This window comes from Neovison vison, chromosome 8 (genome assembly GCF_020171115.1).
Source record: "Neovison vison isolate M4711 chromosome 8, ASM_NN_V1, whole genome shotgun sequence".
Taxonomy (NCBI): domain Eukaryota; kingdom Metazoa; phylum Chordata; class Mammalia; order Carnivora; family Mustelidae; genus Neogale; species Neogale vison.
Window position 1 is genome coordinate 15,575,745 of NC_058098.1, and position 21,696 is coordinate 15,597,440.

A 21,696-nucleotide genomic window follows, 5' to 3' on the forward strand; every position below is an offset into this window, starting at 1 on the left:
CCTTGTCTAGGTGAGCTGACACACAAGCAAGCTTTTCAAGTCAAGGGACATGGGCCACACGGGCCAGGAACGCAGTGTAGCGTGTAAACGGGAAACTTGGTGGGGCTGACCAGTCCCTCTCTCCCTCCGTCTTAGCTTGGGGGTGGTGGGGAATCTCTCCTTCCTCTCTGAGGTCTGAGAACACCTCTAACGACTTCCCACATCCAAGTAGATGGGTTCTGAACCTTCTGCTTGAGCCATCCTGTGGTGCTGACCAGCAGAGCTGGTCACGCTGTTCCTAGCAGACGGAAGTGGGGGCTGCCAGGGGCCTGCATGCTGGCACTTGCAGCTCGGCGTGGTCCCTAGAGGATCCAGGGTTGGTACCCACAGGGCAGAGCGTTCCCTGGACTTGGCACTGATGAGGTGAGTCATTTCCACCTTCTCCAGGCATTTTAAACAGCGTATGAAGATGACGAGCTTATTCACGGTAGACGGGCCTTTGCCTTTCAGAGCGCTGCCCTCCTCCTCACAGATGGTCCCCTTGCCTGCTGGTTTCAGAAATGCATGAATTTTTACGGAATTCATATGAAAGGAAATAGGTCAAAAGCCACCAGAAGAACCACCTAGTTCGATGGTTGGGCTAAGGCTGAAGTTCTGATAGGAAGGGTCTGAGGTGCTGAAACACAAGAGCTAACATTCGGTCTCGCTGGCTGGACAAGTCCACCCGTACCAGAGAGAGAGAAATGCAAGTGTGTCTGGGAGGACAGGGGCCCCGGAAATGACCGGGCGATAGCACGCACTTAACATTCGTTTCCAGAGACCAAAATCTACGAATCCCAAGTAATTAGCCATTCCCTGCTGCCAGGTTTCCAGTGCATGGCCAGAGCCTCAGGGATAGAAGGAATTCACACAAACCTAGGTCATCTCCCCTGCCCTTTCCAGTTTAACCCTCCCTACAAAAAGAAGTTGGTTATCGCCAGGTCCCAAGAATATACATACACTTTCCTTAAAGGCAGGGCCAGATGGCGACACAAGCCTCTTGGAAAGGCCCAGGTATACCACAAAAAAGCGGGATCCAACCACTTGCCTCTTTGAGAGCCATCTAGGCAGAAAACAAATGCCTAGCATTCAATTACTAAACCAAATCCCAGAACGTCAGCCAAGGCCCTAGGTGTCATTTCATCCAGCTTCATTTTATAGATGAGAAGGGTGAGGGCCACAGAGGTCCATGAGGTCTTGTCTACAGTCCATATTTCTGAGGCTGGAGTCCTGGTCTCTTCATTCTTGGGCCAGAATTCTTTCAGCTCCTCGGGCCTGGCGTCTAGCATTTTAGGTTAAGTAGAATCACATCCCTCTAGGATCCTGTATGATTGTATTGAGAACCAGGGATAAGGCTTTGTGGGTTTGGGAAAACTTCCGTTTCTATTGCAAGAGTCAGTCAATGAATCCCAGAGGTTCTCTGACGCCTCTGGCTCCCAAATTTGATCAGGAGGTGCTGCTTATGTCCTGATGCTCCCGTGAGTCAATTAAGGTGCTTTCCAAACCCAGTGTGGCAGCTGAGGTCTGGGCCTCCAACTAGAAACTTCCTGGTGAGCAACCCAAGTCTGTTGTTAGGGTTCAGATGAAAGACACAAACTCCTGAAGTCTCCTGTGTGGCCATCTTGTAGGCACAGCCAGGAGGTTCTTTTACAGGAGTGTGCTGACCAGCCAGTCAGGTGGTTTTCTCCCGGAATGGGAGACCAAAGTGATTTGATCCTTATTTCTCTTGTTCCAAGATCTCTAAGAACCAGATACAGCTTCCAGGTTAGTGGCTGCAAACTGGGATTCCAAACGTTTGGGAATCACTGGGGACATCTTCCGTGTCTTCCATGGATTAATTCAAGTCACCAAGGGCTTACCCCATGGCTCACCCTCAGACTCTATAGGCTTTAATTTAATTACAAGGAGCAAGACAGACTCCACGGCACCTCAAATTCTCCTTGCGCCTCTCCAAAGAAAAAGGAAAGGATTTCAAGAGGGTGGCACTCACAGGGACTGGCTAATAGCAGGAGTAGAGCTGGGACTTCACGGCCCGCAGGGAATCATCACACTGCGCGTCCGAGGTCAGCCCCTCAGGCGGGAGGGCCTGGCCCAGGATGCTGTCGCACACAGAGACCGGCTGGCAGAACTCCCTCACGAAGTCCTCCTCCGAGGCCAGCAGCACTGCATTCCAGGCGCTGATATCCAGCTCTCCAGCCGTGCCCCCGTACTCCTTGGGGAGAATGCTTCTGGGAAGACTTGTGTGGAGAGAGTTCAGGTCAGACCCATGGAGGAAAAACTAAAGGGGAAACGGAAACACATGTGTCCTCAGGTTAGTCAGGCACCTGCGGGCCAGGTAGGTGCTCAAGCATCTGATGAATGAATAAAGGAAGAGCTGATGGCAACTGGACCCTTCCAGTTCCTCAAAAAGCTTGAGGATCCATAATTCCCTTCCATATATGCCATGCTCTGTTGGCTGCTCCTTTAAAATGTTTCCAGGATCCAGGCCACTCTGTGCCCCGCCTCGTGGAATCCTGCCACCCCTTCCTCTCCCCTGGATTCCCAGGACGACCTGGGCCTGGTCTCCCTACTCGAATCCTGCTCTGCAGTCTCTGCTCTTCCTGGCGCTGGTCAGATCATGCCCGTCCTTTCCATGGGGCCTGCCAGTGCTCCCACCTCACATGAGAGGCTGAAGCCCTCATGCTGGCCTATAGGGAGGGCCTGTTGCAGTCTGACCCCTGTGGCTCCTCTGCTGCCCCTCTGTCCCCTCTCCCTTCCCTCTGCTGCTGCTCCCAAGCCTGATGTGCTCCCGCCTCAGGACAGCGTCACTGCTGGTCCTCCGAGATCTGTCAGCACCCTCCCTCACCTCTGCCAAGTCTTTGCTCAAAGGCCAGCTCCTCACTGATGCCATCCCTAACCCCCCTACTGAATGCTACAACCCCTTGCCCCTGTTCTATACTGGCCCCTTCCTCTGCTTCATTTTTCTCTATAGCACTTATCACATCTTAATTCTAGATAATACACATCTGCTGGCCATGTCTTTCTCTCTCTCTCTCTCTCTAGCACGGAAGTTCCCCCGGAAGCAGACTGTAGTCTGTATTATTCATCTAGAATATACTTGTATACTATAGTAGTTGATCGATAGATATTTTTGAATGAATGAATGAACATATGAAGGGCAAAATGAACAAGATTATGGACCACAAATAAGGTCATTTCATAGATATAAAAGGCCTGTTCCAAAGCCTGCTTTGGCTTTAAAAGCAGGTTCCAAACAGGATCTCCAGGTACTGAGATAGGTTCAAACCCAGACAGGGACGCCACTAAATTATTCTCAAACCTGGCTATGTATCAGAATCACCTAAGAAGATTTTAAAAGCACAGACTCCTGGGCTCCACCCCTGAACTGGAGTTAAAATCTTCAGGGAAAGGGCCTAGAATCTGGATTTTACTTTATTTTTGTAAAGATTTTCTTTTTAAGTAATCTCTATACCGAACATGGGGCTCAAACTTCAACCCTGAGATCAAGAGTGGCACATTCCACTGACTGAGCCAGCCAGGTGCCCCCTGTCTCTACTTTAAAGTCCTTCCCTTGTAACCTTGAGATTCTCTGTTAAAGTACAAAATTTAAAACCCAGTCTTTAGAGGGACCACAATGTTCCTAGGCCTCAGGAAGAAAAGGAAAAAAACCAGACATCACATGCAATCACAGTACTAGCAAAGGGTGAGAAGTGGCTCTTTTAGGTCAGAGAGGAAGACCATCTTTCAATGTGCCATCTCTCCTTTCTTAAATAACAGGTAAGCTAAAACTCACCTATCTCAAATACCAGGAATTATTCCACAAACTTGATACAGCAAGACAACAAATTTGGTAAACAGAAGGGCTTAAAATAGCATTTTTAAACCCCAAGGAGCTGTAGTAAGACATCACCATAACTTTTTAACTACCTGCCCAACACTACCCTTCTCCTTGTCCTCTCACGCAAGAAATACAATGCTGGTTCACAGTGTCCAGGTCAGGATACTCAATACGAGTCTAAATGACTACACAGCATTTAACTCTCAGGAGAGCTGCCCTCTCTGCTTTCTCCTCTGTCAAATATTATATCCTATTAATTTTATCATCTTTTCACAGAAAGGATTGCTCATTCATTTTATCTGTAACTCCGTATTTTCCAAATTAATCATCCCATGGCAAAAATAATAAACTAAGAGAAGTTTATTGATGTCACAAATAAGGGAGCCCAAAAAAAAAAAGGATCAGGTCAATAGAATCATCACTTACTCTGTTCGCTATTTTCTCCTTCAGAAATGGTTTTATGATGGCAAAAATGCCTTTGAATATTCGAGGTTCATTCACTACATGGACTGCTTTTATCCGAATGGGGAAGCCATCCTGTGGGGGAAGGGAAGGAGATGTTAGAACATGTGGGGCATCCACAGACAGTCCACAGCCTGCCTCCCTCCTTTAAATCTTCTATTGGCCCCCAAGTCAGTCTGATTGGTCTGATTCTCATGGCCTCCTCAAAGCCAGCTTAAGTGGGGGCTAACCAGGAAGATAAGCCTCGGAGAGACGGTCTGTCTTAGGGCCTAGTCGTGGGCCAACAAATGGAGGGCTGCTCCTCTTGTGGCAAACAGAACAAAACAAAATAGGACAAAAAACAGAGTCTGTGTAGCTGGATCTGGCAAACATCAGACCTTCAGGATTGGTGTTACCAAAGGGTATTTCTTAGGTCTCCTTATCCTGATACTTGAATCTACGGGGCATCCAAAGAACAGAAGCTAAGGGAAGCTAGAGTTTTGGCTCCACATTTCTGATAATGACCAAATGGGACACTGATGTTTAAATAATCAGCCTGGCACCTAGTAGGGGCTCACATGCATTGTGGGATTCACAGAGGAAACTGTTTTGTCGCTGGTGCACCACAGCTCATGGGAGATAGCACCCACGGGCCGGTCAGAGGGAACGAAGAGCCAAACTGCTAGAGCTGTAAGACTCAGGCCAGGCTACCCCTGCGAGGGCTGGGTCCCTAACCATGAAAAAGAAAAAGTAATTCGTGCTCGCTTCAGCAGCACATGTACTGAAAAGAAAAAGTAATTTTTGCCTTGTCTATCTAGAGGAGTCCCTGTAGGACCGAATGAGTTATGATTGTAGGAGCACTTTGCAAACCATTGAACATTGTACAGATAGGGGAGGAACTTTCTGGTTCCCCACACTTTTTTTTCGTGAGCAGTAAAGCAAGGTTTATTGAGCAATAGCAAAGTGATGCACAAAGCTCCCGAAGAGGAAGGGGACCTGAGAGGGTTGCCCTGCACTTAAGTTCTAAAACAGGGTGCCTGGGGGGCTGAGTTGGTTGAGCATCCAACTCTTTTTTTTTTTTTTTCCAAAAATTTTATTTATTTATTTAACACAAAGAGAGATCACAAGTAGGCAGAGAGGCAGGCAGAGAGGGAGAGGAGGAAGCAGGCTCCCTGCTGAGCAGAGAGCCCGATGTGGGGGTTTAATCCCAGGACCCCGAGACCATGACCTGAGCTGAAAGCAGAGGCTTTAACCCCCTGAGCCACCCAGGCACCAACTCTTGATGTCGGCTCAAGTCGTGATCTCAGAGTCATGACATAGAGCCCCGCCTCAGGCTCTGCACCGGTGGTTGGGGATGTGTGTGTGGGGGGGGTGTTGGGGGTGGAGGGTGGTGGAGGGTGGATTCTGCAAAGATTCTCTCTCACCCTCTGCCCCCACCCTCATACACACGTGTGCAGGTGCATACTCTCTCTCTCAAAATAAAAACAAAAAACCACACATAACACACAAGATGTTAAAGCATCTGTCCAAAACAGTCCAGCAGGCTCCTTGTCCCCAGGTCCCAGAGGGCAGGGCAGGGTCTAGCACATCAGACAGAAACACAAATTCTCAGTTTCATTTGTTAGAATTGCTCCTCTGTCTTCTGAAGAAGGGAAAAGAAAGAGAAGGAGGGAGGGGGGAGAGGGGGAGGAGGGGGAAGGAGGTGGGAAGGGAGGGAGAAAGAAAAAACATACCTAAAGCCTTGGTCTGGCTTAGGGCTCTTGCCCTAAAGCTGATCTTGCCCAGACGAAAGGGACCTCAGAAACTATTGGAGAATCTGATGAGAGTGAGCAGTAAACAGGACATTTACATTTCTTCCCATAATGTTTTTGGATCTTTCAGACTGTAGGGGAAGTGGGGTTTGTGTATTGTGTGGGCCCAGCGGTGAACAGACAGGGTCCCCTGGGAAAAAGCCCAAACTGACACGGAATAGGTACATGACAAACAAGGGCCGTACCTGAAGGATGCCAATCACCTTTTTGGCTATAAAAGGGCCAAAGTGAGATGCTTTTGATAAGCTCACTCCTTTGTAGTCCGCAAGAATCACGATTCCATTCACTTGGGTTTCTTCAGACTGAATGAGTTTTTCTAACGTCAAGTATATAGCTCGGATGTTTTCGGTAATTGGGTAGTTGCTCGGAATCCATCTGTCTGAGGTCGTAAGAAAGGGACGGAATGTTACAGAGATGAATATGAACAAGTCATCACAAGTCAAGATTTATCTCCTTGCTAGAACTCTTGTTTAAAAATGGAAAGAAAGATACTCTACCGGCATGACTCTATTCAGGTTAGTAAATGGGACACCTTAGCAGCAGCTGATGGGTCTGGAACAGAGCTAATTCCAATTCCAGAGCTAATTCCAATTCCTAATTCCAAAGGCAGCAGCACGTTCTGAAATGGAAATGCAACTGAGCGCTCAAGTTAAAAGCTGGGGCTCTGAAGTCAGACACATCCTGGGGTTTGAATCTTACCAGCTGCGTGAGTTCCTTCCTCACGCTGAGCCCGCATCTCCTCAGAAGTAGGATGGGATCGTAATACTAAACTTAATGGTCATCTGTGCTGTTTGCCAACAGAGGTGCGCCCAGATTTTCATACCACTGCCCTATGCCACTTCTTCCCACGCTAGCCCTGCGGTTTGGGTACCAGTGACCTGCCTCCTGGCGACAGAGGTGGGTGTGGTCAGTGCGGGTCTTACATCCTCCTGGCCACAATGTGTGACCCCAGCCTGATCAAAGAGCCAAAGGGGACTCAATTCTGCAACCGTGGAAGATGCTCCCTTAGTATTCCCTGTATATCTAAGGAATCCTTCCTTTCTCTGGGAAGAAATGACAACCTTTGACTGTTAAATCGCTGTTCTCAAGAAAAATCCCACCAGCACCTGTGTGTCCTTCCCTTAGGAAGATGAAACTCCACATGACTGCCGCCACCACGGGGATATGTACTATGTGCAAAATTCCTATGAACAAAGTCTTTGTCGGAAAGCTGTGCCAGCTTGCTGTTGGATGTGGCTGCCTAACACCTGCGTCTGCATAACTGGAGGTCATCCTTCTCAAACATGTCCCCAAAGAGGCAAAGCTAATACCCAGTTGAGAACAAAACCTCCTCAGTGTGCCTCCTCCTGAAGAGTTGCATTGGTGGGAAGGGTCTAGCTCTCTTCCAGACACACGGGGGGAACATTCATCTCACGAGCAAGGGGTTGAAATCACGCAAACACAAGTGTTGAAACCACATAAGCCAAGAGGTGAAACCAGTGTGCTAATCTGTTTTGTAATATCCTTATGAGTTGAGTACAGAGGAGTAGTGGGAAAAACCTGCTGACTGGTTCCTAGGTCTGCTGGTGCCCTAAAATCTCCACTGCGCTGCTTATTTTAAAATAAACCACCCTAATTTTGGAAAGGTAAAAACAGCAGGTTAAGCAGCTAACACTGTGCCTGGTATACAGCAAAGGCTCAAGAGGACAGTCTGGTTTCCAAAAAGGGCTTGGTAAATGACCAAAGTGATGTGGCTTTCAGAGAGAGGACAGCGCAGGGAGGTTTCTACTCCCCCTTAGGCGTCCCTTCAAGAAGACTAGGTACGCGTGAGCAGAAGAGGGCTCCCGGCAGGCATGTTCTCCTGCTCCTGGCTTTGGTTGGGAGAACAATGCAATCTTACTTTCAGATTTTGTCTCTGCTCTGGTCTGACAGAGAATGATAAGGCTGTGGGGGTGCGGATCAGTGGACAATGCCCCTTCACTCCCGAGTTGATAGCACATTTGGTCCCCCTTATTAAAACTACTGCCAGAGAAATGGAAGATGTCCTGATTACCGTCATTAAGTATTGAGATCAAAAAGTGAATCCAGAGGGAATCAATGGCTTAACAAAACAGAGGAATGGCGGGAGAGGAAAGGAGGGAAAAGTGGAAGAGGCATGTGGCAGACGGCCGGACACCCTTCCAGTCACCTGCCCACCCCCCATTGATGCCTGCCTCACCTACTTGCAAAGGAGGGACGCGGGGCAGGCCTGTTTGTACCCTATAATCAGGGCTGCTTTCTCAGCCCACTACATTCTCCATGCTTGAAATTCGGAATTTCCACGGAGGAACTTAACTGGGTGGCCCAGGAAGCCTGGGCACTAAGGGGTAGGAGACCTCGCCAGGGGCATGGAGGCAGCAAAAGCCAGTCTACAGAAGAGCCAAGAAGATACGCACGGCACAGCAGAAATGTGTGGCCCAGAGGGGTACACAGATGGACAGAGGCAGAGACAGGGAGAAAGGCTAGCTTAGTTCCTGATCGGGGAACGAACTGGATTCTGGTTCTGGGGCCCAGGGCCCTGGGAAAGCAGCTATACTTTTGGCTCACTGGTTCTGCGGGAGGCTTCTGTTTCATCAGACTAACTCCTTCCTTTCTTCCTAAGCTGGGTTGAGTAGCTTTTTGTCATCTCAAAGCTCAAAAGAGCTTTGAGCAAACCAGGGAGACGGCAAGGAAGACGAGGCATGGGAGAGAGGGTGTGGGACACACGCATCCCACACAGAGCAGGGCACGCGGGCCCCTGCCCACCATCTCGGGGAGTACCTGGGCGCATGCACAGGATGTGGCAGCCCCGGGGGTCGGTGTGGGGCAGCACGGTGAGGAATCCCGAAGCGAGGACATCCTTTAAGGCCGAGGGCTTCAGGTTGTTGAAGACCTCAGGCCAGCTTCTCCTGCAGCTGTGGTAACTGACCAGGAGCTGCAGGGCTCGGTCGTAATCGAACTTGCGGGCCCGGAGGAAGCGCAGCAGGAAGGCGTCGTCCAGGGAGGTGCTCAGGTTCGGGCACTCCTTCCGCACCATGTCACGGAGGGCCTGCACGTCTCGAAGTCTCCATTCCGGCTTCTCCTGCAGCTCCTCCCTGGCTTTGGTCACCAGGTCCTCGGTCAGCGAGCACACATAGCCGGGGGGCTCGGCCGGCGGTGGCAGCTCATTTTCTGAGAGCGAGGCCGCAGAGGGGCTGGTTCGCAGAGAGTCACTTTCTTCTGACATTAGCTACCAGGATCCCTGCCAAAACACAAACCCTGAGCCATGTGAACCAAGCCTGGAGCTACTCACTTCAGGGCAGCCCCATGTGGAGCAGGGGTGGGGGGTGCACTTTGGTCAGACTGGGGGCGCTCAACTGGAATGGACTGGCTCAGAACCCTGTGCCCAGGTCCCACCGCAGACCGAACAGAGGGAGGATCCCCACCGAGGCCCCCTGGGCAGCTGCAGCAGGAGACACACACTCGCCACCCAACGCCGCGGCCTTGCTTCCAGATGTACGCATGGTTGCTCGACCTACGTGTAATTCGAGAAATGTGAACTAAAACAACTCTCAAAGTCAAATTGACGAGAATGCAAAATGGGCGCTGAGATGCTTGCTGTGGGTCAGAGAACAGACTGGCCTAGCCTGGTCAGAGGGCAGTTTGTCGATCTCTATCAAAATGTAAAACCACACACCCTTTGGCTCAGCATCCTATTTCGGGGACATATACTTGCGTGTATGTGTGTGTGTATGTATGTGTGTGCAAAATACACACAAGGAGGATCACTGAAAGTACTGATTATAAGGGGAAAAGACAGGGAATACTTTAACTGCAAACCAGCTGGAGACTGGTTATATAATATCATCCCAAGAATGGGATACTATCACTCATGGAAAGGAATTAGGCAGGTTTTTATGAACTGACACATTAAGGAAAAGAAAGCAAGTTGCAGAACAGGATGCATAAGATCATTTCATATTTTTATAATATATATCTATATGCTGAGTGCACCTAAAATTTCTGTAAGGAAATACCAAAAAAACTGTTCCCAGTGGGTTCCTCTAGGGAAGAGTACTGGACCACAGGACACTTAAGGAGGGAGAGAGACTTTTTCCTGTACTGTTTGACTTTTTTTTTTTATTAAAGATTTTATTTATTTATTTGATAGAGAGAGATCACAAGTAGGCAGAGAGGCAGGCAGAGAGAGGGGTAGGGAAGCAGGCCCCCTGCTGAGCAGAGAGCCCGACACGGGACTCGATCCCAGGATCCTGAGATCATGACCTGAGCCGAAGGCAGCAGCCCCACTGAGCCACCCAGGCGCCCTGTTTGACTTTTTTTGACCACACACACATATGACTTATCATGATGGCTGTGAAACGGGGCTGACTGGCTCTCCCTGGAGCATTACTGAGGGATGGCCCCAGCTGCTGTCCCCCTGCATCCTTCATCCAGCGGACGCCACTTTCCACAGACTGTTCCCAGTGACTGAGTGAAGTGTGGGCCTCCTCTAACTTTGCCTTGAGGTTCAGCCTGAACCTTCTGTGGAACTGCCTGGCGGTCCATGACTCCCTGTCCAAACCTTCCCGGGGGGCTGGACTTCTGTCATTGTCAGAAGCTCTCCCTGCAACTTCTGCAGCTCCCCTCCCTTTTCTGCTTCACAGGTGCTTCCTCCAATTGATTTCTTGCATGCCTGATCTCACCCTGATCCTGGTCTCTGCTTCTTGGAATATCTGAACATATTTGTTGAATAAAAAACAAAAACAAAACAGCTGCTTTAGATATCCCAGGAATAAGGTAGCAGCAGCTGTCCAGTTCTAAAGCCCAAGCTCCTGTCCATAGACACCACTGGTCCCTGACTCCGAGCTCAAGGAAAACAGAGTGCATCTCAGGAGCCTCTGCACATAGCTAGTGCCCAGGTCCCTCCCCCTAAATTTTAGGAATGCCCACTCCATTCCTCGCATTCTAACCTCCAGCCCCACCCAGCTGCTTTCATTTCCTCCCAAAGCTGTGTTTTCTTGTCTTGCTCACATCCTGTTTCCTCTGGCTGGCTGCTTCTTCCTCTGGTTCCTCACCTGACCAATACTGATTCATCCTAAAGTCCCAATTAGATGCCACTTCCAGCATTCAACAAATACTGAGTACTTACCAGGCCCTCTTCCTGGCACCAAGGATGCATCAGTGAACAACAACAACAACAAACTGTGCCTTTGTTGAACTTAGATTCTAGTGGGAGAAACAGACCATAAGCAAGCTAAACCGTATAATCCAACAGATGAAAGTGCTATGGGGAGAAATAAAGCATGAGGAGGGTTAGAGGTACCTGGGAATAGGGATTACAATTTTAAATAGGATGGTTACGGATGATTTGTTCATGCAAATGACATTTGAGGAAATGAAGGAGATGAGGAAGCAAGCCAGTAGGACATCTGGGAGGAGAACAGGGGCAAAGCCAGAGGAAGGAACACACCTGTTTGTTTGTTTGTTTGTTTTTCAAAGAACAGGGAGGAGGCCACTATGAACAAGGTGGAGAATATTAGCAGGTGAATTTACAGAGGTCCGGGGGCCCCACTGGTATAGAGTTTTGAGGGCAAGTAAGAACTCTGACTTTTATGGAGTTTGGTGGGACCTGTCTGAGTAGAGTGACATGATCTGATTTCTATTTTAAAGGATTGCTCGGCTGTCTTGCAAATGGATTGTAAAAGGACAAGGACAGAAGTAAAGAGACCATTCAGAAGCTACTGCAGTAACCTAGGTAAGAAATGATGGTACCTGAAGCAGGAAGCCTTCTCCAACCTCCAGGCTAGGGTAGGAGCTTCCCCACCAGGAGGTCTTTGGCATAGCACTCTCCTTCTGTTGTAATTGTCTACAGGCAATTTGTGGGCTACATCTGTATCTGTCTTGTTCATCACCCTAAACCCATCATCTAACGAAGTGTCAGACACATAGTCGGCACTCCATAAATATTTGCTGAGTGAAATATATTTCATTCTGAATTAAGTATTTGCTTGGCGGAGGAATGCTAAGTGAGGAATGAAACAACCATCACAGTTCACAGGACCCACCCTGGGCTGCTTCCACGCGAGTCACCAACAGATGCCTGTAATCCCAATGCAGTGCTTACCTGGGAGACAGACTGTAGTGTCCAGTACAGTGTGCTGACACACTGTACAGTGTCCACTGTCGTGTCCACTAGGCCTAGTGTCTAGAGGCCTAGCCTGGCACATGACGGTGCTCTGCAAATATTAGCGGACGACGGGAGGTTAAGTGATGTGCCCGGAGGGTACACACCTAGCAAGGCACAGCGAGGATGTGTCTAGCCCCACTCTGGGCTCTACCCTCCACCTGGAGATTCCTGTTTAATCTCCAGGGCCTCGGTCGTTATCAGGCTCAGAGCAGGACTCAGTCTCGAGAATGAAATGATGGGTGGGCGTATGGATGGGTGCAAACCCCATTTGTTACGGTGAAGCCTGGAATCTTCCTCACCTGCAGCCCATCATGTTGTGAGCATTGCCTTCCTCCCCACCCCACCAAGAGCCCTGAAGGCCATCGCTCCTGGAGCCCCAGAGACCCCATGTCCCGTTGACAACCTTCTGAGGCCCCCCACTTCCGGCTGTCACCCCTTCCCCAGGTGTCCCCATTTCCTGGGGTCTCTCTCCTTGAGTCCCTTAACTTCCGGTTATGCCTCCCCCTCAGGGGTCCCTCTCCCCGATCCCCATGACACACGGAAGGACCCGCGGGCACTCACCGGCCGGGCTACCGGGCGGAGCGCGGGTATATCGGCTGCGGGAGCCTCGTCCGGCAACGCGCATAGACCCGACCCGCACTCCCTGCCCGGCCGGCCCGGCCCCTCGCGCCGGAAGTGACGTCCGTGGGGCGTGGGAAGGCGAGGCGCCGCCCGTGAGTGCGCATGTGCAATATTCCGCCGCAGTGCCGGCCCTCTGTCCCCACCTAGCGGCCAAGTCTGCGCGCTGGAGGAGTCAGGCCTGCAGAGAGGCTAGTTGGGAGGGTCAGGGGGAGCGCGAGCCGCTTTGGGTGGTACAGATGGGGAAAATGAGGCCCAGAGAAAGAAAAAAAGAAGCTGCCGTTTCCGAGAGCATACTCCTATGTACCTAGTGTTTTACATCCGCTGTCTTATTAAATCCTCGTATTTATGGAATCCCCCTATTTCATGGAAGGGAAATTGGCAGTCAGTGAAGTGTCAGGGGCTTCCGACCTAGACCTTGGGGAATTAGCGTTCCAGGATTCTTCCCACAGCAGCTGCCATCAGGACTGGCTGCTGCGAAAGGGGAGATGCCAATCCAGCGGACATCCGTCTGTAACTCAGTGGCTGCAGGCCTCAGTTTCCTCATACGTTACATGATTCCTGCTTTGAAATCCCCATTGAATAATTACTTGTGTCCTGCTTTGGGACTCAAAAAGTCCCCTTCAGAAAGTGGTAGCTTGAAAAAGTGTTCCTGCCGCACCCCCAGTTCATTAAACCCCAGCGCCATCAGCCGGACATCCGCCCCAACATACATTTCATGCAACTATGGCTTTGAGACCAAGCTCCTGGGTCGCTCTTTCAAGCAGAGTAAAGACTCGAAACCATTTCTAGAGAGAAATTCTGTGGCCTGGGAGGACTGAGAGCCCGAAAGTGTATCCAAGAGATGACCTTAAACATTCCTTTCCTTTCCTGACCCCAGAGGCAAGAGGAGCTCTGGGAGGTGGGAACTGACCCATGAGGGCCACAAGAAGATGGCAATTTTTGCCAGATCCCAGACTGTTGAGGAAAGTAGCGGAGCCCAGGAGTCATAAGTTTTGACTTCTGCTTCACCACTTCTAGGATAAAATACAGAGTACTCAGTTAAATTTGAATTTCAGATAAACAACAATTTCTTTTTAAGTGTAAGTATGTCTCATGCAACCTTTGGGATATACTTATACTAAAAAACATAGTATCTATCAGAAATTCAAGTTTAACTGGACACGCTATGTTTTGTTTATTTGGGGTTTTACCCCCCAAGATTTATGTATTAGTTCCCTATCAGTGCTGTAACAAATTGCTACAAACGTGGTGACTTGAAACAACACAAATTTATTCTTTTACAGTTCTGTGAGTCAGAAGTCTAAAATTAAGGTGTTAACAGGGATACAGTCTCTTTGGGGACTTTAAGGAGGGAATCCATTTCTTTACCTTTTTAGCTTCTAGAGGCCACTTGCATTCCACAGCTCATAGCTCATTTCTCAATGAGCTCCAGCCTCTTACTTCTGTTGGAACATTTACTACCAACTCTGAACCTCAAGTTCTTTTAAATTTTTAAAAATTTTTCTTGTGGTGAGAGCACTTAACATGAGATCTACCCTCTTAACAATTTTTTAAGTGTGCAATACATTATCATTGGTACAGATACAATGTGTCCTGCCTCCCTCTTTTAAGGACTCTTGTGATTACACTGGACCCACCCAGATAATCTCGGATTATCTCCCATCTCAAGATCCTTAACTGAATCACATCTTCAAAGTTCCTTTTATCATACAGGATAAGATAATAACAGGCTCCAGAGATTAGGACAAGGATATCTTTGCGTGCCATTATTCAGCCTACCACAATCTAGCAATCCTATGTCCAACTGTGTGACCATAGCCAAGTCATTCAAATTTCTAAAGCCTCTAGTTCCTTACAGGCAGAAAAGCTGATTAAATAAGTCATGGGGGGGAAACCTTGCTCTTTGCCAGGCAAACAGAAAACAAAGTGTTTTTACAAATGGCAGCTTTCATGGTGAAGGGTAAGGGATGATCCTCTCCAAAACTTGGCATCCTAGTCATTGGAAAAAACTCTCCTCCACCCAGACCAGGACCCATTGGTGGAACGTCCAGGTTGCAATCCCAGATACTGCCAGCAGGAGGAGAAGAACCTAGGACTAGAACCTGTCTCAAGGGCTGGGGAGGGTTGGTTGGGAGGCAATTCTGAGATGCCCCAGAAGTCCCTGCCCCATCCTCAATTGAGGGCCATTATTTTTGGTTACATATCACGACACCAGGTTATTTTAGGATTAAAAGAGTCGCAGGTAATTGCTTTTTGAGAGATTATATACACCAGGTACTAGGTACTGTGCTAAATTGTTCGTATGATTTCAGTTACTACAACCCTGTGAACTGGATGGGGAAACTGAAACCCAGAAAGGGAAAGACACTTGCCTAGGGGCTCAGTAGAGTCAATGAAAGAACTGGGTTTGAGCCCACGTCTGTATGACAGCACAGCCCCAAATTTTACTTGGCCTTAGAGGCTACTTTTCCTCTTTGTTCTCACAGGTTGGGAAGCAGGCTCAGAGAAGGAGAAGAAATTGCCCTTGGTCACATGATGATGACTCCAAAACTGAGCTGGGATTTGAGCTTGTCTTTTACTTTTCTGCACTCAGAAGTAACTCACTTGGAATTACTCCTCAAAAGCTCTATTCTCTTGTGGGTAAAATGGGGGTATGTGTCCCACTGTCTAGGGAGTCCTTAGAAGGAGTCAGTAGAATGGTACGTGCAGAGTCTTGTACATTGGATCATGACATGTCTGCTAACTCCTGATGACTGCCCTGATGGAGAGCAGAAAAGTGACTGGAGGGCGGGCAGCTTGTCCTGCATCTTGGTTCGGAGGGCTCCACACACCCTGCCCTCCTAGGTTCACCCAGTCTCCTAAGAAAGAAGTCTTGGCCATTGGATATGTGCTACAGGAGGCTAGAAATGCCTGACCTACCACTGTTCTCTGTCTTTTTTTTTTTAAAAAAGATTTGTATTTATTAGTTTGAGACAAGAGAGGGAAAGAGACGGAGCATGAGTGGTGGGAGGGGCAGAGGGAGTGGGAGAAGCAGGCTCCCTGCTGAGCCTGGAGCTCAATGTGGGGCTCAGTTCCAGGACCCTGAGATCATGACCTGAGCCGAAGGCAGGTGCCCAACTGACTGAGCCCCCCAGGTGCCCCTCTATCTCTTTTTCAAAGCATGCAATTCTCACTTCAGATGATCTGCTAGAACCGGTTTTAGTATTGATTCTAAGGTAAGGGCTATTTAGGATAGCACTATGATATAGGACATAGTTTCTCATCCACAACATTATTGACCTTTGGGGCTGTGCAAGTCTTTTTTGAGGGTAGCACCCCACACTTACAGTGGTGAGAAGCAAAAATGCCTTCAGACATTGCCAAATACACGCTAGGGAACAAAACTGCCTCAGCTGAGAACCACTGGTATAGAAAAAGAAAGCTGGCTTCTGGTCAGACAGACATGAGTCATCTGGGGAACCTCGGAACAATTACTTACTTGGTTTCTTCAACTACAAATGTTCTACTAACAGCTACCACTGATTGAACACCTTTTCTTTTCTGTCTTTCATTTTTTTGGGGGTGGGGGGAACAGTGCCATGAACTCTTCGCCCGAATAATCTCATTTAATTGTCAATAACAGAATCCTGGCGGGACACTGGCTGGTGGAAGCAGGAAGGAAGAAGTAAGAGTAAGGGGAACAGGGAGAAAGTAGGTGGTATTAAACATCTGTGTACCATGCTGGATGGCAGGTGCGCTCACATACATCTACCCCCTGTCATTCACTGTGTGATTTTGAGAAACTGACCGTGGGGCTCAGTTTCCTCATCTATAAAATGATTGGAGCTGGCAAGTTCTGGTAAGATGATGGCAATGATACCCAACCCAGATTTAAATCCTCCCAAGTTCCCACATAAAAACAGAAACAACATTCCATACCCACATTTGCAACAGAACTAGGTGACAAGGTATATTCAGGAACTCCAGGAACAAAGGACTGAGGACAAATCAGCAACAGCCAGGAGGTCTGAGCGCCACTAGCGCCTCTGGGAGGAGGTACAACAGGGAAAGCAGCAAGGTGTCTAACAGACCGAGGAACTGGAGTCCCCAGATTGCAACATCTCTTCGCGGCAAAGCATGGCCCGGCCACTTGAAAACAGCAGCCAAAACTGGGAAAGGTTTTGCCAACTCCAACTGGGGAAGGGCAAGGGGTCTGCCATGAGCCCTAAGGGCTGACAGAGTTCAATGCCCGCGAATTCCAGAAAAGACCACCAAACCTTCCTTCTAGGACAGGCCCCATGCTGAGAAACTCCTGGGAAGGAGATTGCAATGGAGCAGGATAGGGAAGCAGAAGTCAAGGAAATAACTGAGCTAGATGAAAGTGGGGGAGAAGAGCAGAGCCAGAAACCTCAGAGGTAAAGCCAGATTTTTGTTAACAATATGCAGAAACAACAGAAGGGGGAGCTCTGTGAAAATACAAAAGTTTTCTTAACCAAGCCTCCTCTTCAGTGTTCAGAAAAACTAATTTCATGTAAAAATGAGCAATGGAGGGGCGCCTGGGTGGCTCAGTGGGTTAAAGCCTCTGCCTTTGGCTCGGGTTGTGATCCCAGGGTCCTGGGATCAGGCCCGACATCGGGCTCTCTGCTTTGCATGGAGCCCGTTTCCTCCTCTCTCTCTGCCTGCCTCTCTGCCTACTTTTGATGTCTGTCAAATAAATAAATAAATAGTATTTAAAAAAAAAAAAAAGAGCAATGGAGGGGCGCCTGGGTGACTCAGTCGTTGGGCATCTGCCTTTAGTTCAGGTCCTGATCCCAGGGTCCTGGGATCAAGCCCCACATGGGCTCTTCCAGCCCACTTCCAGCCCTACTTGGCTGGAAGCCTACTTCTTCCCTCTCCCACTCCCTCTGCTTGTGTTCCCTTTCTCACTGTGTCTCTCTCTGTCAAATAAATAATAAAATCTTTTTTAAAAAATGAGCAATGGGAAAGTACTGAAGTCAAATCCTGGGAAAGCAAGATGGCTTAAAGAAGTAGGAGGAGGAGGAAGAGGAAGAAGAGGAGAGAGAGAAAGAGAAGGAGAGAAAAGAAGGAGGAGCAGAATAACATCCCTACAGACAATGAAAGCCAACCAGAAAGACATTTATTTAAAAAAAAAAAAGAGAGAGAGTAAAGCAAGATAAAAACATGAACAAAATGATGTAAGAAAAAAGAGAACAACATAAATCAGAACTACAGAAATTCAGAAACCAGGTGCCAACTCATGAAAGAACCAGAGATAAAAGAAAAATTATTTTTAAAGTGAAAAATATAAGAGCAAATGAAAAATAAAATCAACAGATAGTTGAGCTAAATAGAAATTGAAAGGGGGACAATTTTAAAAAATTAAAGTAAAATGAGGACATAAAAGAATTTGAGGGAAAAGGACAAATACTGAAGTTTGGAAATGAAAATCTAACTTAGGAATAAGAGGAGTCACTGAAGGGAAAAATATGACAAAGAAACAGCAAAAAAACAAAAACAAAGCAAGGAATACATCATCGACCCAGAACAACCAATACCAAGGCATACGTTTATAAAATTACTGGTTTTTAAAGAGAAAGAAAAAAATTCTTTAGGCGCCCCGGGCATGTAGGCAAAAAAGAAATAAAATTATATTCTCATCAGAATCTTCAACAGCGATACTTTTTTTTTTAAGATTTTATTTATTTATTTGACAGAGATCACAAGTAGGCAGAGAGGCAGGCAGAGAGAGAGAGGAAGGGAAGCAGGCTTCCTGCTGAGCAGAGAGCCCGATGCAGGGCTCTATCCCAGGACCCTGGGATCATGACCTGAGCTGAAGGCAGAGGCTTTAACCCATTGAGCCACCCAGGCACCCTTCAACAGCAAAATTTTAAGGCAGAAGGAAATGGTATAATATAGGTAAGATACTCAAAGAAAGTACGAACCAAGAATTTATATCCAGCAAAACTGACCTTCTATGAAGACCCATTATTACCTTGCAAACACTCAGTATTTTCCCCATGACCTCTTCCTGAGTTGTCTACCAAGAAAGAATGGAAGCCCAACGAAACGTTTGGAAAGACATTGCCACCAGGACTGGTCGTAAGCACTCGGTATTTATTTCCTTGGAAAAGTAACACTAAATGATAGTTAAAAGAAAAACGAAGTTTAAAGTGCCTATATGCTCTAACAGTGTGGTTATAGCACAGTCCTCCAAAGTAGTGGGGAAGGGGCACAGTGGATGTGAACAGTTTTGTATCCATTTCTGGTATTCTAGCTGGTAGCAGCAATTTTCCCATTGTTATTCTGAGATTGTTGCATGTAGAGAGTGGCAAATCAGTTATTGTAGAACCTTTCAAAAAAGTTTTAAAGATGTTATTTATTTATTTATTTGACAGAGATCACAAATAAGCAGAGAGGCAAGCAGAGAGAGATGGGGAAGCAGGCTCCACGCTGAGCAGAGAGTCTGATGTAGAGCTCGATCCCAGGACCCATGGGATCATGACCTGAGCCAAAGGCAGAGGCTTTAGCCCACTGAGCCACCCAGGCGCCCCGAACCTTTCAAATTTTGCATCCCCTGGTATATATGTGGGAGGTTTACATATATATACTCTATAATCTATATTAATATAAAATCTATGTCTATATTTATATAAAATACCTAATTCTATTACTAAAAAGGTCTAGAAATAATGGCTAATCTAGTAGCAGTGAGCATACATAACACGCATCTTATAGTCTTGCGATGCCTTTTTCTACTTAAGAAAATAGGAGGAACTTTTGGAGAAATTGCTGATTCTAGATGTGTGGCAGGAAATATAAAAGTTGAGCCTGGGATATATTGTCATACCAGTTAACAAGGAAGCCACAGAGCTATCAAGTGGACTTGGAAACCAGCCTGATGTTGATACAACTTCAGCTGCAGCAAAGATTGTAATTGCAATCGAGTTAAATGCATCAAAAATTTAATAAGCTCATGGTGATCTCCGGCAAAAAACACTAACTGATCACCTTCTGAAGACGGTATAGAAACAAATTACATTCTTAAAAGTTATGTAAATAAAACAGAAAAATCAAGTATTTGTTCCACTTTTCTTATATGAACTGTACTACTTGGACAACCAAGTAATAGATGAAGAAAAACATCTTACAAAATTTATTACAAATGATACAGGAAAACACAATGATACAATATTGCGGTTTTGCGCCCTGCCATGAATTAGTGTATGTAGCCGTTGTACACAATAGCAGCTAATATCAAAGAACAGCAAACTCTAGCCATGTATGTGCTTCTTGATAAAAGAATATGGAACCACCTATGATCATGCCAGAGGGATGGAAACTGGCTGACTCAGCTGCTAAAACACAGGAAATGCGGAGGACAAGGGCCATGTTAAATTGGACTGTAAAGATGTAGTAGACAAAAATCCAGACTTTGAGAAAGGCTATGGGTCAAACAGCATAACAGATAGACTACAAGGAAAAGAAAGGGATATGGGGGGAATCTATGGGTTAAAACACAGATTAAGTTTTTTTTTTAATGGGCAAAATAGAACTGTAATATCTAGGGATACACACTCAAATAATTAGCAAGGAAATAATTACTATAGAAGTCAGGCTAAGAATTACTTTTGTGGGGAGAGGCTACGATTGAGATGAGGTACAGGGAGGGGCTCCAGGGGTCACTGGCAAAGTTTTGTTTCTTGACCTGGGTGGTGGTTACTGGGATGTTTGCCCCCCAAATAATCACTATGCTACAAATTTAATTTGTATGATTTTCCACATCTGTCATTTATTTTATAATATAACGTTTTTTAAAATATATTTTTAAAAATTTGACAGAAAGAGAGAGAGAGAGACAGCGAGAGAGGAAATAGAAGCAGCCGGAGTGGGAGAGGGAGAAGCAGACTCCCAGCGGAACAGGGAGCCTGTTGTGGGGCTCAATCCCAGGACCCTCAGATCATGACCTGAGCCGAAGGGAGACACTTAATGACTGAGCCACCCAGGCACCCCCATAATATAAAGTTTTTAAAAGATGAAAACAGAACGACCTACTTCACAGTGTATGTGTGTGTATATATACACATGTTTGAATATCCGGCTTCTGGTACATAGTAGGTACTCAATAAATATGTTTCCTTTTTCCCGTTAATCCTATCGAATAGCCTTGCCTGTGTGATTTTAGCACCATTGCTAACATTACTAACTTGTGGGATTAATCAAAAACAGGTAGTACTCATTAAGTGACTGTTATGTGCTGGGCACCGTTCCCAGTACATCTAATCTAAGCATCCTCACAATTCTATTATTATTACTCCCATTTTACAGAGAAGAAAACTGAGAGTCAGAGAGGTCACCTGTGGCCAGACAGAAGGCGGTAAAGCAGCCTGGTTTTGAACCCAGGCAGTCTGCCCCCACAGTCCCTACTCACACGCACAGCATATATAACTCACTGGTTTTCATTTGGTGTCCAGTGAATGTTTGTAGGCATAATGTCCCCCTACCGAGGACCTGCGGATGTGGGTGCCATCTCTTGAGACTCACTATCTGAATCTCAGAACAGCCCTGGTGGGTGAAGGTGCTGGCTAGTTTGCATTTGATGGATGGGGAAACCAGACTGAGGGAGGCACAGGAACTTGCCCAAAGTAAATGGCGGTTGGGGGTGGGGGATGGTAGTTGTGGATGGGGAAGGTTCATACTCTTTGGCGCTTGAGATTCTAAAGAACAAAATGTTCCATACTCTTAAACAGAGGCTCATCTGATGAATCTGACCCAGTCTGAGGTCACGGGTTGCCCAACCAGCCGTCCAGAGCCTGACTTGGCTTGAG

At 47.3% G+C, this 21,696-nt stretch overlaps 1 protein-coding gene across 9 annotated transcripts in view; it reads right to left on the minus strand.

Annotated features, from left to right (window-relative positions):
• Positions 1–254: 254 nt before the first annotated feature.
• The window catches only part of TTPAL (alpha tocopherol transfer protein like), a 36,102-nt gene continuing 14,660 nt past the window's right edge, over positions 255–21,696 (minus strand). For 6 of the 9 annotated variants that reach the window (XM_044262993.1, XM_044262991.1, XM_044262987.1 and 3 more), the window contains 4 exons: positions 8,887–9,346; positions 6,294–6,487; positions 4,283–4,393; positions 255–2,296 (listed from right to left, as the gene is read on the minus strand). In XM_044262993.1, coding sequence (XP_044118928.1) covers positions 2,018–2,296; positions 4,283–4,393; positions 6,294–6,487; positions 8,887–9,331 — 1,029 coding nt within the window. In that variant the 5' untranslated portion in view covers positions 9,332–9,346 and the 3' untranslated portion in view covers positions 255–2,017. The other 3 variants (XM_044262996.1, XM_044262995.1, XM_044262994.1) reach the window with 3 other exon arrangements.